Raw genomic sequence first — 15,852 nt, 5'->3', positions numbered from 1 at the left:
CTAAATAGCGATAAGGTGTTTTAATTTTACACCCCTGGGTATGGTCATCACCATCGCTAGCTGCAGAACCGTACTTCTTCTACTTCTACTTCTATGTGGTCAATCTGCAGTCGGAAATTCCATAACACAAATATACTGTGCGCGTGTGTCAACCAGTACTTGCCAAAAAAATAACAAATTGTTGTGTATTTAATGTTTGTTGGATTTTGATGTTGCTTTTGTTATATATTGGTCCCAATTCATGTCCACTGATAGTTCTAAGCCGAGGTATGGGAGGACTGAACAGTTTCCAGGTAATGTCCCATCTTATGGTAGTTGTGAACAACAGGGTTGTTCATAGGTCTGCAAATAGTCAAAAAATAACGTAAAGACCTATGAGCTACGGTTCCGCAGCTACATATCGCTAGCATCAGGTCTGTTTAACAGCTTGTGACAAGTTTGATAGCTGTTAGGAAACTTCTGTCTTTCTGTTACAAGTCTTAGAGTTGAATGACTTAATTATATAAAATCTGATCATCATGACATTATTTATGATTCACAGGGTGTGAACATGTCAGGTGAGAATGTGAAAGAGAACACGTATTTGGGTGAACAGACTCAGGTTCGATATTAAACAAATTGGGAACAAACCCCTCTATATCAAACTTAAGAACACAAATATCTGATCTTAATAATATTGCACTTGTTTTGAAAGGAAGATTTCATGCTAATACTCGCAAATGCAAACTTGAATGGGGTTTGCTCATTGTTGAAGGCTGTATGGTGACCTATAGTTGTTAATTTCTGTGTCATTTTGGTCTCTTGTGGAGAGTTGTCTCATTGGCAATCATACCACATCTTCTTTTTTTATATTGAATACTTACATGTACCTTAAAGTGAATTTATTCACCTGTCACAATTTATAAAAGAGGGACGAAATATACCAGAGGAACAGTCAAACTCATAAATTGAAAATAAACTGACAACGCCTGGCTAAAAATGAAAGAAGACTAACAGACAAACAATAAAACACACGACACAACATAGAAAACTAAAGACTAAGCAACATGAACCCCACCAAAAACTAGGGGTGATCTTAGGTGCTCTGGAAGGGTAAGCAGATCCTGCTCCACATGTGGCACCTGTCGTGTTGCTTATATTATAAAAAATCCGGTAACTAGTCTGTAGGTCATATTCATGAAAGGGATGGGGATTGATGTTAGGACTTACATGACTTAAAGAACATATCCGATATCATTTGTGAAACCGTTATTCCATAACAGTCAACCAACTCGTGATGGCTTTCGTAAAATTTACGAAGGAAGGATTTCAACTTCACCAATTGCAACTCGTAGTTTAAAAGCTTCCTTGTAGCAGCAACCCTCTATCAAGAAAATCATGATAGGAAATGCAATACAATAAACCATCGTAAACTAACCAACATACCTTAGTAAAGTATTGATCTATATGTATATTTCAATCATTCTACCAACCAAAAATAACACAAGATAGAGAAGAGTATTGGGGGAGGGATATATTTATGTCTAGAAAAAGACATGAACAAATAGACTTAATTGTAGATACATAAACCATGAAATATGCAATTATATCTACAATTAAAAAATATATGCGCATAATATAAATGATTAAGATTGTTGTTCATAATTTACATTTGTATGATTTATAAATAAAATATAATTGATGCATTTATAAGTTAATATTTATTTCAGTTCAATGGAAACTTGTGAAACCTCATCAGAGATAAAGGAACAATGTGAAGGAAAATTGTGCTGTGTTTTGTGTGCAAAAAATGAAGAACATATAGTGAATGAAGAAAAGATATCACTTCATTGTCTCCCAGGGACTGATGACGACAGAAGAGAAGTATGGTTAGGGAAGATAAAACAAGCAAAACCAGATGTTCTCATAACCGACCATACAAGACTATGCAACTTACATTTTGAAGACAATATTTGTGATAATGATTCAGTACCCATTAAACTTTGTGTAGATTCAATTGAACAAAAAGACAATGCAAAGGATGAAAAGGTGGATGAAAATTTAAATACTACAGAGGTAAAGTATTGACATTTAACATAACTTCTTCTTATCTAAGTTCTTGGATATGAACAAATGCGATAACAAAATATTTCAGCTTTTTTCTGCCCTTTGGTACGGATTGTTGTCTCTTTGACACATTCCCCATTTCCATTCTCATTTTATTTCATTTTAAGTTAAGCCTTGTAGAAATATTTTACATGAGATCTCTTGTCAATATTTTTGTTGAACTAGAAAATATTTTGCATTGATGATGATCATGTTATACTTTGAGGACCAATTAATAATTCATTAGATGAGTCATAATGAACATTGAATAAGATGTTGAAAGAAGATAAACCGTATGAATCTTAACATACAGATTGTTTATTACAATAGTTGTTAATGTGAATCTTTCAGAGCAATCTCAACAATGAAGACACAGAACAACCATCTTGTAGTACAGTCCTTAACAACAGCCAATCTGAGGAAAAACCAGAACCCAAATTATCTTTGAAAGAACAGGTAGTTAAATCATAATTTTTGTTGTTGACATAGTCAGATTTGCCATATAAAATTTGACTCTAGTAATATGCTGTAATATTGTTGAAAAACTATTTTTTACCTTTGCTATAGTAGAGGGGGCATTAAGTTGAACCATTGTCCGTAGATTTCTTCATCCTGAAATTGGTTTACGTTCTCTAACTTAAGTTTGCCGTAAATAAATGTTATGATACTTACAGAGGTGTTTACATCTACGATTTTGCCGTAGTTTCTACGGATTTCAGTGAAAAAATACGGACTACGATTGTCATACCAAAAACTACGGGTTTGAAAAAAATCGTTTCGTTTTTAAATCCGTTAAATTTTGAATCGTTTCGTTTCAAAATCTGTTAAATTTTGATCTTGATCAGTTAAACGATTGAATTAATTAGAATATCAATGCTTTAAAGCGCATATAAGACAAGGTAAATTGAAAGCATGTCCAAGAGGACGACCACTGATGACAATAATAATAATACTACAACCGGACCAACATCGGCAAAGAAGAACTGAACAAAGATCCTGTTTAGGAGACAACACTTTGCAATCGCTTCTTGTTGTTAAGAGTGCAAAGCTTGATATCAGTACTCTTGATGGCAAAGCACTTGACCGTCTGAAGGCAGCTTATTACAGGAAACTGAGTCAACAGTGAATTGAATACGATCTCCAGAGTACCTTGTTGAACTCTTAAACTATTGGCAACTTTGTATTGATAGTTACTTGTTGATTTTTAGCCAATGACAATCAAATGTCTAGTCATACATATTCAAATCTAGTCCCTATTGAGTTTTAATTCATTATTTTGAGGTTTTGTATTTTTAATGTGTTGTACAAGATTAAATGTTTAATGAAATTTTAAATGTACATATCTTGTTTCTTTATAAGTACACTACACTGTGAAAACCAGATTTGCATGTATTGGCTTATTCCAAAATTGAGCTCAACTTTTGGTCAAATCATGCAAATTATAGGATATAATCTTGGTCAAAATCTTTGTTCCAAACATGTCTGAATAAGACTGCAGATACTGTCAGAATGCAGGAAATTGCATCTTATTTTTCAAAATTTTCTTGGGGGGGCATGCCCCCAAACCCCCCTAGAAGGTTCGTGCCGCTACGCGACACTCATCGAGAGTACTACTGACAACATTGCAAAACTACTGACAATTCTACTGATAGACATCAGAATGGGTAAACAGGTCTGTACTTATACACAATGCTTATTACCACAATAATCAGATCAAGTAAGAATTTTGTTGGGTCACTTTTATCTTTTAGGAGTTATTTCTTTATGATTAGGTCAGTTTGAGATAAAACATTTGTGGTAAGTCAACGGTATCTTGTATGAAGTTGTATTAGCATTTACAAATCTCATTTCCATAGAGATTATTTTATATCTAAAGTGAGACATTACATGATTGTTACAAGAAATAGCACAATGGATGCTTAAATGGATATTTAAAATTTTTATCATAATTTTTATTTTTAGCTTGCTCAAATTCCAGTATGTCCAAGTTTAAGTAAAGAACCAGTGAGTGTGAGATTGTGTGCTATAAATACTTACATCACATGTGCCTTGTGTGGTGGATACCTGTATGAAGCTTCAACCATTACAGAATGCATGCATACATGTAAGCTAGAAAACATATATTTATTTCTTATCTATTGAAATTATGTACTCTCTGAAACAATTTTTAATTTATGATCTTTAACATACATCTGATCATCAGTGAACATTTTCTTTAATTCACCATTTTCTGAAAGATCAACAGTTTGATAAATTTATTTTCTTTTTTATTAGTTCTATAACTGTTGAACAATACGAAAAATAAAAAAGATGTGTAATGATTGCTAATGAGACAACTATCCACCAGAGATCAAATAACTGAGATGCAAGCAACTAATTGTCATTTTCACTTTCAAAAAACAAACAAGACCAATAACATATAGAAAGCTATGGACAACTTTCACATTTATGAAGTTTCCTGTACATATCTGATCTCATATCAATGCTTATTACGAGTGGATTGTTCAATAACATTATTTAATTTTAAGCTGATTGACCTTGAACTCAATAAAAAAAAAGAACTTGAGATTAGTGTATGAAAGACTCGAAAATGACAAAATGTATCAGATTCAAACAAGACTAAAGCATATCTAATCAGTATTAACATTTCTGTCATATTTATAGAACAAACTGTAGCAATATAGTCTCATCCCTAGAAAAAAGAGAATGGTGATTATGATTTTAGATAGTTTAGGAGATTCTTAGGAGTACATGTCTAATGTATCACAATTCTATCTTTTTAGTTTGTAAGACATGTATTGTGAGACATATAGAAAAGTGCCTTAGTTGTCCAACATGTGATACTGAAATCCATCCTACAGACCCTATTGTAAATATCAGGTAGGCAAATCTAAGTTGTCTTTATTATTGTTTACATGAATCTGAATTCCATCCTGTATTAAAATATTAAGTAGGTAAAAGAAAGTAACTTGAATGGTCTTACATGTGGTACAGATATCTATCCTATCAGAGTTATTTATACCAGATTGACAGAGTTTGCAGCTATTTCCAGATAGGAAAGATTAATCTCCCTAATGGTTTATTCTGCATGTAAAATAAGAACTCATTTATTTATTGGGTATTGACAAAATCTCCAGAGTACTTAATAAATATAGAAGTAGATAAAAAGTATTCACTAGGAAGAATTAATGGTTCTAGTGATGTCCTGTAAACTTTGTTACCTGAGGCTTAGATGATCAAACCAATCTCTAATGATTCTTATTTAGACTATAAATTTTTGAAGTTTGAAAAGTGGCTGTATAACATGGTGGGGGCTTCAATAGCCAAGTTGTCTAAGTAGTAACTACTATAATCACTAGCCAGTCAAAACTGATGTTGTGAGTTTGATCCGTCCTGTTTGGGTGCACTTGACTCCAATCTTAATTGACTGGAATTGTCAGTTCCTATCGAAGGTTAGTGGTTTTCTACCGGCACTTCATCCACCACTTAAAACTGGCCACCACGAAATAGCCCAAAAGTGGTGCTTAAAACACTAAAATCAAATCAATTCCATGGTCCTATGATCACTGTAAATCATCTCACTCTATAATTCCTGTAAGAGATGTTTGTAGGTGTTGCAAAGTGTTAAATAATTCACAAATTTTCTTTCTTTTTGTTCAGAAGTCGTTGATTTGACATTGTTAATTATTTTTCAGACATGACAGTACAATACAGGATATAGTCTACAGGTTACTTCCTAATGTTGCTGAAGGTATGGTTATTAATCAAAGTTAACTAGTTAAAATTTATTAAACTGGTGATCATTTTACTTCAGTTTGGACGTCAAGGCTAACCCTTGTCTGTAAATTCCTATGTCACGAAATTGGTTTTTGTTCTCTTACTTTATTATCCTCAGCCAAATGTTCTGAAACTTTAACATGAGTCTTATTTTCACCAAACACAGATAAAGATTTGTGTGGTACTACTTTCAACATTCTTCAGTTGTAACCCTTTGTAAATGAAAAATTTGTTAAATTTTCTATTTTTGCACTTTTAGTTTAGTTTGTCTCAACCAATGTCTGAAACTTATATACACACATTGTCTGTTAGTATGAAACACATATATATCAAGTAGAAATTTGGGTTGCATCACTGTCTCCATTCTTGAGTAACATAGACAATACCTGTTTAGTGTCTTTAAATATCAGCTGTATTTGTACGAGGCTAGGAAACAAGGTGTATGCGAGCTTTTAGCGAGCTACTACACCTGTTTCAAGCCGAGTACAAATACAGCTGATATTTAAAGACACTAAACAGTTATTGTCTTTATCCTGCAATTAATTCTGTATATTGTTTGTGTTTTGAAAGACACGAAAACTAACATATTTAGCATTTATTTTCGATTTAATCCCTTGGGGCCCGCGTAGTAATATCAAAATCACACATTACGCCGAAGACGGGTTCGCAAAAAAAAGAATCTTGAATGGTCAACAATAATACATCGCTCAAGGTGAATAATTATCTATTTTAACAAAAAAACTAATTTCAATAGTAAAAACAAATAACAAAACATTGTCAAATTTGAAACAGAAGTGTACGAGTTGTCCTACGCTTCAGACTTGACATTCACTAAACCTGCATGATGAAATTGACATGGTTGATTTTGTAACACAATCATACACATTCAAGTTTTGAAATCGACAATTGTCATCGTCATTGGAATGCAACTGGAATACACATTCCGAGGTCATACAGGTTCAAACAATACTCAGTCCGGCAGTGGGCAGAGCTTTAAAGCAATATCTATATAGTATACAGATACAGCATAGCGATATATGTAGGGCTGTATCTGTATAGCAGGAAATCCAATTGCAGGATAAATAGTGCTTATTACCACAAAACACAGATCAATGTCCAAATCTGGGTGGAGTTACTTACACTGTTCCTTGGTAACCTCTTTACTGTTTTTCATTTAAGAATGAGAACACTCAAACATCTATGCAATCTCTTGATGACAAGATGCGGAAACAAATGTCATTTCGTTTAACATTTTTACTGATAATGTTTCTTCTTATTTTTTCAGAGGAACAAAAAAGAGAAAAAGAATACTATGAAGAACATGAAAGAAAAACAGGAGGTGTTATTATATGTCAGAAAGATATGAAAAATATTTTTAAATTTAGTGTCACACTGATTTGGCAATAATGCAATAAAGCCAAAAAATAAGGATGATTATTGGATATGTTTAATATTGAAAGACTTTTTTTATGCATTTATGGGCATAATGTTTTCTGGTCTGCATTCGTCCGTTCGTTTGTCCCTTTGTTTGTCCGTCTGTACCGCTTCAGATTAAAGTTTTTGATGAAGTTGAAGTCCAATCAACTTGAAACTTATAGTCGTCGTCAGCTGAAATTCATAGCGGTTATCGGTAAAAATAATCTAAACTATCAATCGCGTTTACTCGAGATATAGTTTTTCACATTCCATTCATAAATGGCAAAAAGAAAAACCACTACTGACCTACCTGTTAAGTGATCACACTGTTATAATCCTGACCTTCACATTTTCCAGAATGTTTTCCATTGTAATTCCGCCACCTTCGTTTCTATGAGGATCATTTGTTTACATATGACATTCGTCACTTACGCAGTTTCCTGAAATGTTTTTTTCATTGATGTGATAAGGTTTCCTGCGCTCTATGCAAATTTTATGAAATTGAATTCCACAGAAACACTTCCAGTAAAAACAATGGCGTATTCCACCATTCAAAATCGTCTTGGAAAATGTGAAGGTAGGGTTATAACAGTGCAATCAATTAAAAGGTAGGTCAGTAGTGGTTTTTCTTTTTGCGATTTATGAATGGAATGTGAAAAACTATATCATGAGTGAAAGTGGTTGATAGTTTAGATTATTTTTACCGATAACCGCTATGAATTTCAGCTGACGGCGACTATAGTAAACATGTTCTCTATGATATGATCTTTCTAATTTTAATGCCAAATTAAAGATTTTATCCCATTTCCACAGTCCACTGAACATAGAAAATGATAGTGGGGATTAAGCATCTGTGTACTTGGCACACATTCTTGTTTTAATATGTATAATACAATATGTCTCGATTAAATATTATTCTTATCCAATATGGAGCAGTTGAATATAATGATTAACATGATTAAGCTAGCATGGTTTGAACATCTTGATGATCTTCAACAAGGAGCAAAAAACTACACTTACAAGGAATTTACATGATGTTTTTGAGTAAAAAGTGGCTACCCCTATTCTTTTACAATCTTTTTATGCCCCACCTACGATAGTAGAGGGGCATTATGTTTTCTGGTCTGTGCGTCCGTTTGTCCGTCCGTTCGTTCGTCCGTCCGTTCGTTCGTCCGTCTGTCCCGCTTCAGGTTAAAGTTTTTGGTCAAGGTAGTTTTTGATGAAGTTGAAGTCCAATCGACTTCAAACTTAGTATACATGTTCCCTATGATATGATCTTTTTAATTTTAATGCCAAATTAGAGGGTTTACCCCAATTTCACGGTCCACTGAACATAGAAAATGATAGTGCGAGTGGGGCATTCGTGTACTGAGGACACATTCTTGTTTACCATGACTTGAGAAAATTTAGAAAATATCCCGATGATCAGTAAAGATGAATCGATTAAATAACTTATGTATGACTAATTTCCGAATTGAAAACAGCAGTTGAAAGTATTTGAAATTATTATTGTACTTTCAAATCTACTGCTGAATAATAATTATGACAGAATGGCAGTGTTGATAATGTATTTCTATTTCTACAGAGAAAATATTACCAAAATTGACGCTGCCTCCACCCCCTCCAACTACACCTCCTGCTCACAGTCATGACCCCTTCTCATTCCCAGTACAAAGGAAAAAGAAAGCTCATTCTAGAGGAAGTAGGAGACAGATCAGACGGGAGATTAAAAAATATTTTAATACAAATTTTGTATCCTTACAGCTAGAGTATGAAGGGTAAGGAAACTTTATTATTTCTAATTCCATGAATTTCTTATAGTTCAATAATTTAAAACGTGAAAGAATTAAAATGTATTCACCATTAGCAACTCAAGCGATGCTCCACACTAGTACAATTTTATTTTATCTAGTGACTTATTTCAGTTTCAAAAAAAATATTTTTTTTTAATCAACTCCTTCTGTTTTCTAAACAGATACTTCAAAGTATAATTATTAAAATGAACATGGCCTTTCAAATTACAGACAACAAATAGTCATTTGACCCTTTTTACAATTTTAGTTTGACAATTTTCTGATATTTAAATAATTTATTTTCAGAGATGGTAATATGGAAGACTGTCCAGTAAGTGTGTTTTTCATTAAACATTTTATATATATTACTTCAAAACCAATGAATAGAGATGTTAGCAATGACATTTGTTTTACATTTTTTTTTATCAAAATGGTTATTCAGTTTTCCACCACAATGAACTCTTCCAAATTAGCGAAAGTCAGAAAGGTTATTACTACAGCTCAACCTGAATCCATAACAGAATATCTGTAACTTTCTCTCACAAAGTTTTTCTTTGTTATATATGTGGTATTTTCAATTTACATTAATTTTCCTATGTTAAGATGTAAATAAAATAATAGCCATAGAATTATGAGAAAATAGTAAATCTATAATAAATCATCTTTCTTTTTTGTAGCTTTTACAGGTAGAATTAGATAAGAAATTCTTACGAGTTACATGTAAAGCCACAGTTGGAAATATAGCTACATTTATTAGAAAAAAATTACAGTTAGAAAAATTTTATCATGTAAGTTAACAAAAAGTTATTGTTATTTTTGCATAGCCTTTTGTCTTGATATGATTAATCTGATATATTATTACTGCAACCTCTTTCTAACCAAGTAGTCAGAGCAGCTTATATGACCTAATAATGCTAATAGGTCACTTTGGAAGTATGAGTACATATACACATTTATATAAAGCCAACTGCTGATGACAGACAGTAAATAATCTTCCTCCCCTGAAGAAGAATAAAAAAAGCACAACTGAATATAGGCAATTTGAATCATTTGTAATTTATTGTGTATAGGTGAAATGAGGGCTTATTTAATTACAGAAGTCTTAATTTTTACAGTAAAGTCTATTAGAGAAACAAAAACAAAATTTTAGATATATAGCGATTTGAAATTACCATGTCAGTACATGTAATGTTTGCAATAAAAGAATACTTTTTGTTTTGAAACTGACAAATCTTGTATAATGACAGCAGCTTAATGATAAAGGGTCCTAATTTGCCTTTAGTATTTTGTTGCTATACAGATAGAGATGATATATGTTACTCTGAATGATTTTCTTCATGCTGTATTACAGATTGATTTATACCATCCAACAACTACAGCCTTTCATTTAGTACCTGCTAATAACTCTTTAGAGAAAGTTAGAGAACAATATTACGAAGGAGAGGTATGAATATATTTATAGAATGTCTTATTGAAAACCTACTGCACTGTTTTTTGTTTTTTTCACCATGGTAGCAACTGATTTAACTTCCAGTTTCTTGTATAGTTAGCATCATCAAATATTCAATATCTGATTTGTACATATAGACCCTTTTTAGCTCACCTTGCCTAAAAGGCCATGTGAGCTTTTCTTATCACTTGGCGTCCGTCGTCGTCGTTAACAATTTTTCAAACATCTTCTCCTCTGAAACTACTGAATGGATTTGAACGAAACTTAAAATGATTGTTCCTTAGATTATCCTGCACAAAGTGTGTGCTTCGATTTTTGATCCGTCAAAAAACATAGCCGCCGTTACTTAAAATAGAACATAGGGGTCAAATGCAGTTTTTGGCTTATATCTCAAAAACGGAAGCATTTAGAGCAAATCTGACATGGGGTAAAAATGTTCATTAGGTCAAGATCTATCAGCCCAGAAATTTTCAGATGAATCAAACAAACCATTGTTGGGTTGCTGCCACTTAATTGGTAATTTTAAGGAAATTTTGCAGTTTTTAACCGGATTTTTGTGACAAAAATGTCGGTTATTGATTTGGGGATGTACGGCGGGCGGCCGGGAGGGCGGCAATCAAATGTTGTCCGTGCATTAACTCATGAACCGTTCAACCAAAGCTTTTAAAATTTTAATATGTTATTACTGACAACTATACGAAGGTCAAGTTCAATAATGGCGATTTTGACTTTTACCGTTCAGGAGTTATGGTTCTTGAAAGGCGGCAATCAAATGTTGTCCGTGCATTAACTCATGAACGGTCAACCAAAGCTTTTAAAATTTTAATATGTTATTACTAACAACTATATGGAGGTCAAGTTAAATAATGGCGATTTTGACTTTTACCGTTCAGGAGTTATGGTTCTTGAAAGATTGAAAAATGGAGTTTTCAGTCGTGTCCGTGCATTTATGCATGAACTGTTCTACTAAAGCTTCCCAAATTTTAATATGTTGTTACTGATGACAGAATGGAGGTCAAGTTCAATAATGACGATTTTGACTTTTACCGTTCAGGAGTTATGGTTCTTGAAAGATTGAAAAATGGAGTTTCCAGTCGTGTCCGTGCATTTATGCATGAACTGTTCTACCAAAGCTTCCGAAATTTTAATATGCTGTTACTGATGACAAAATGGAGGTCAAGTTCAATAATGACGATTTTGACTTTTACCGTTCAGGAGTTATGGTTCTTGAAAGATTGAAAAATGGTGTTTCCCGTCGTGTCCGTGCATTTTCTCATGAACCATTCAACCAAAGCTTTTGAAATTTTAATATGTTGTTACTGATGACAAAATAGAGGTCAAGTTCCATAATGACGATTTTGACTTTTACTGTTCAGGAGTTATGGTTCTTGAAAGATTGTAAAATGGCGTTTCCATTCACGTTGTTGCATTTACTCATGAACCATTCAATCTAAGCTTTTCAAATATTATTATTTCAAAATGTTGATACTGATGACAAAATGGAGGTCAAATTTGATATTGATGATTTTCACTTTCACCATTCATCAGTAATGGTTCTTGTGATATTGCCAGGACACAAATAAATGTAAATAAATCCGGTTTGCTGTCGTTGTGACAGCCTCTTGTTGGTCATTATCTTGAATATTATTATAAGATAAACTGTAAACAGCAAAAATGATCAGCAAAGTAAGATCTACAAATAGGTTAATATGACCAAAATTGTCAATTGACTCCTTAAGGGGTAAATGTCCTTTAATGACAATTTTTCACAATTTGTTCATCATATTTGCTAACTTTAAAAAATCTTCTCCTCTGAAACTACTGAATGGATTTGGATGAAACTTAGCATGATAGTTCCTTAGATTATCCTGCACAAAGTGTGTGCTTCGATTTTTGATCCGTCAAAAAACATGGCTGCCCTTACTTTAAATAGAACATAGGGGTCAAATGCAGTTTTTGGCTTATATCTCAAAAACGAAAGCATTTAGAGCAAATCTGACATGGGGTAAAAATGTTCATTAGGTCAAGATCTATCAGCCCTGAAATTTTCAGACGAATCAAACAAACCATTGTTGGGTTGCTGCCACTTAATTGGTAATTTTAAGGAAATTTTGCAGTTTTTGGTCATTATCTTGAATATCATTATAGATAAAGATAAACTGTAAACAGCAAAAATGATCAGCAAAGTAAGATCTACAAATAGGTTAATATGACCAAAATTGTCAATTGACCCCTTAAGGGGTAAATGTCCTTTAATGACAATTTTTCACAATTTGTTCATCATATTTGCTAACTTTAAAAAATCTTCTCCTCTGAAACTACTGAATGGATTTGGATGAAACTTAGCATGATAGTTCCTTAGATTATCCTGCACAAAGTGTGTGCTTCGATTTTTGATCCGTCAAAAAACACAGTCCATTGCTAAGTTTTAAATAGAATATAGAATGATTGTAAGGTGTACATGTCTAGCTGACAGGTGTCATCTAACCTTGACCTCATTTTCATAATTCAGTGGTCAAAGTTAACTTTGTTAGTTTTGGTCTATTTTTTTAATACTTTATGCATTAGGTCAACTATATTTGGTGTATGAAAATATTTTATGATCTATATGTCGGTTACGCAGGTTTTATTTGAACTTGACCTCATTTTCACAGTCCATTGCTAAGTTTTAAGTGTTTGTGTTTTGGTCTCATTTTCTTTATTTATAAACAGTAAGTCATATATATTTGTAATATTGAAGAATTGTTAGCTGTACATGTTTGCCTGGCATGGTTCAATATGTTCAATAAGGCATTGTTTACCAGGTGAGCGATTCAGGCTCTTGAGAGCCTCTTGTTTCTAAGTTTTCTCAATGCATGAAAGGATATATAGACAATAACTGTTTCATGTCTTTAAATATCAGCTGTATTTGTACAAAGCTAAGAAAAGGGGAAATGCAAATTTCAGCAAGGTATTACTTCTGTTTGGAGCTGAATACAACTGATATTTTAAGACACTCAACAGTTACTGTCCTTATCCTGCAATTGATTTTGTACGTTGTTTTTACTATGAAAGAGAAAAACTCGCATTTATTTTCTGATTTTAAATATGTATATTAGTTTCTGTTCATTTTACCTTTGAGTAGTATTATAAAACTTCACACAAACACTGATGGGTACACCCAAAAGAATCTTCCATGGTCAACTATAATACATCACTCTAAGTAAATAATTATTTATAATTACATAACAACTAATTCCCAAAGTAAAAATAAATAACAAAACATTGTCCGATTCAAAACAAAGGTGTATGATTTGTCCTAAGCTTCAGAATTTTTAACTGAACATGACATTCAATAAAGATGCTGAATTGACATTGTTGCATGATTGATTTTGTGTGTTAAACTTGATGATTGGCAATGGAGAAAATGGTGTAAATCCTGCTGTTCATGTTTGTCTGTTAGTAGAAAATTGGTTTTATTTCATACTGCTCTAAAGAAATGCTTGAAAAAAACAGGAAATAAATTAATCTATAGTTCACACAAGGTCAAGCAGTACTCATTTGAACAAAGGTTCATAGTCCCATCAACAGCGATACATAAACATAGTCCAGAGATGGCAGAGCTTTTAAAGGATATATGTATAGTATACAGATACAGGCTAGTGATATGGTTAGGGCTGTTTACGTATGACAAGACACCTAATTGCAGGAAATATACACAAATCTGATGAGTGCAGGAATATACATATATAAGGTTGAAGCATTTCTAATTAGTTTAAAAATGTATTAGTTCATTGATTTCCAACCTCATTCTAGTTATTTGTTTATTTTCAGGATGTTATAATGGAATTAAGATACAGGATCACTGAGGATTTGTGACAGGAATTATGATTCAATGTTAACCATTAACAATAAAGAACCAAATACTATCTTAAATATACATAACAATTCAACGATGTACTAGGGCAGCAAAGATTCTGTGGTAATGATGATTCAGATTGAGGTTTTGTTAACAGTATGAAAGGATGTTATTGAGTAGTTTTTGCTTATTGATACTGAGACATTCATGCCAGTGTTTTTATAAATGTGTCTGTATGCCTTGTTTGAATTTGATTAGTATTGTAAGTGTGTTTGATGAAAATAATTGTTTTCCTGTATTGTTAGAGAGCTTTGCACTCGTTTTAAATATCTAGAAAGGAGGAAACATAACCTTAAAGTTGTATAAAACTCAATTTATGGGGGACTAATTATTTACAATAATTCTTTATTAAAAGAGGAAGATGGTTGACCAAGTAAGCTAAGGATTTGTAGCTGATGACATTTGGACTTAGGAACCTAAGGAGCAATAAACTAATGTCAGTGTTAATTAGACATTCAAATTCAATAATTGTTGTCCTTTTACACTGTCTTTCTAAAAAATGTTTCCATAAATTTGAGTTAACTCTTTGCTGAGGGCTATTTCAATGAAGTAGAGTTAGGATGGGAATGTCTTTGTAAATGGATATATGACCATTAGTGTCAGAGGACTTCTGTTCAAAAATTGAAACTTCCTTTCCACATTATTCTATGAGTTATGCCCCTTGGTAATAGAATTGTATACACAAAGTAACATTATAAGCTATCACATGCCTTCATTTCTTGTTGATATTTATGATATTTTTTTAGAAGAATGACATTTTTTGAGTTCTTGGTTTTTTTTAATGACTTAATTCATTAAAAGGTAAATAATTATTTAAATCTTTTACATTGAATGTTAATGAAGATGTGGTACATGAAGTGAACTATTTATGGGAAATTTGTTGTAAGAACTTATAAAGACTTAATTTTTGAATTAACATTGGGAAAGTGAAATAGCTCTCAAACATTGTCATTTATAAACCTGGGTAAAAACTATGCAATTAACTAGATGCTCAGCTATGAAATGGATAAAGTTGTGAGTTAAAATGTCTTATGTTCTGATTTTGTATATATTGATGTAAAATTATTGATTTTTATCAAAGGCAGTAAACTATTAAAACCTGTTCAAATAACTTTGTAAAGTGTAATTCATGAAAACATTGTTCTTTGAATCTTGAGAATTATTTTTTTACATTATTTGTTTTTTTCATAACAAATGCCACTGTTTTGCAATTATTTACATGTAATGGACAGAAAATTTAAATTATTCCTGTCAATAGGTTATAATTAAATTTGATACATACAAAAGATATTACGTTTTATTATTTTCTAATAAATGTAACATTTATGGCAGCACATTTCCAACTAGTGTAGCATTAGCATTTGTATTTTCTGTAATCATGGAAATCACATTGTTTATCATCAAGATATTAGTTGTTAAAGTTTTTTTTTGAA

General features: G+C 32.3%; 1 protein-coding gene across 2 annotated transcripts in view; it reads left to right on the top strand.

Moving 5' to 3' along the window:
- The window catches only part of LOC143071221 (uncharacterized), a 16,795-nt gene extending 943 nt beyond the window's left edge, over positions 1-15,852 (top strand). For both annotated transcript variants that reach the window (XM_076245393.1, XM_076245395.1), the window contains exons 2-12: positions 1,710-2,055; positions 2,437-2,541; positions 4,048-4,189; positions 4,869-4,965; positions 5,781-5,836; positions 7,148-7,201; positions 8,864-9,056; positions 9,378-9,402; positions 9,749-9,859; positions 10,423-10,515; positions 14,335-15,852. In XM_076245393.1, the coding sequence (XP_076101508.1) occupies positions 1,710-2,055; positions 2,437-2,541; positions 4,048-4,189; positions 4,869-4,965; positions 5,781-5,836; positions 7,148-7,201; positions 8,864-9,056; positions 9,378-9,402; positions 9,749-9,859; positions 10,423-10,515; positions 14,335-14,379 (1,267 nt within the window). In that variant the 3' untranslated portion in view covers positions 14,380-15,852. The remainder of the gene's footprint in view (positions 1-1,709; positions 2,056-2,436; positions 2,542-4,047; positions 4,190-4,868; positions 4,966-5,780; positions 5,837-7,147; positions 7,202-8,863; positions 9,057-9,377; positions 9,403-9,748; positions 9,860-10,422; positions 10,516-14,334) is intronic.

Source organism: Mytilus galloprovincialis, chromosome 4 (genome assembly GCF_965363235.1).
Source record: "Mytilus galloprovincialis chromosome 4, xbMytGall1.hap1.1, whole genome shotgun sequence".
Classification (NCBI taxonomy): Eukaryota; Metazoa; Mollusca; class Bivalvia; order Mytilida; family Mytilidae; genus Mytilus; species Mytilus galloprovincialis.
Note: the sequence above shows the minus strand (reverse complement) of the source record. Positions and strands in the feature narration are given on the sequence as shown.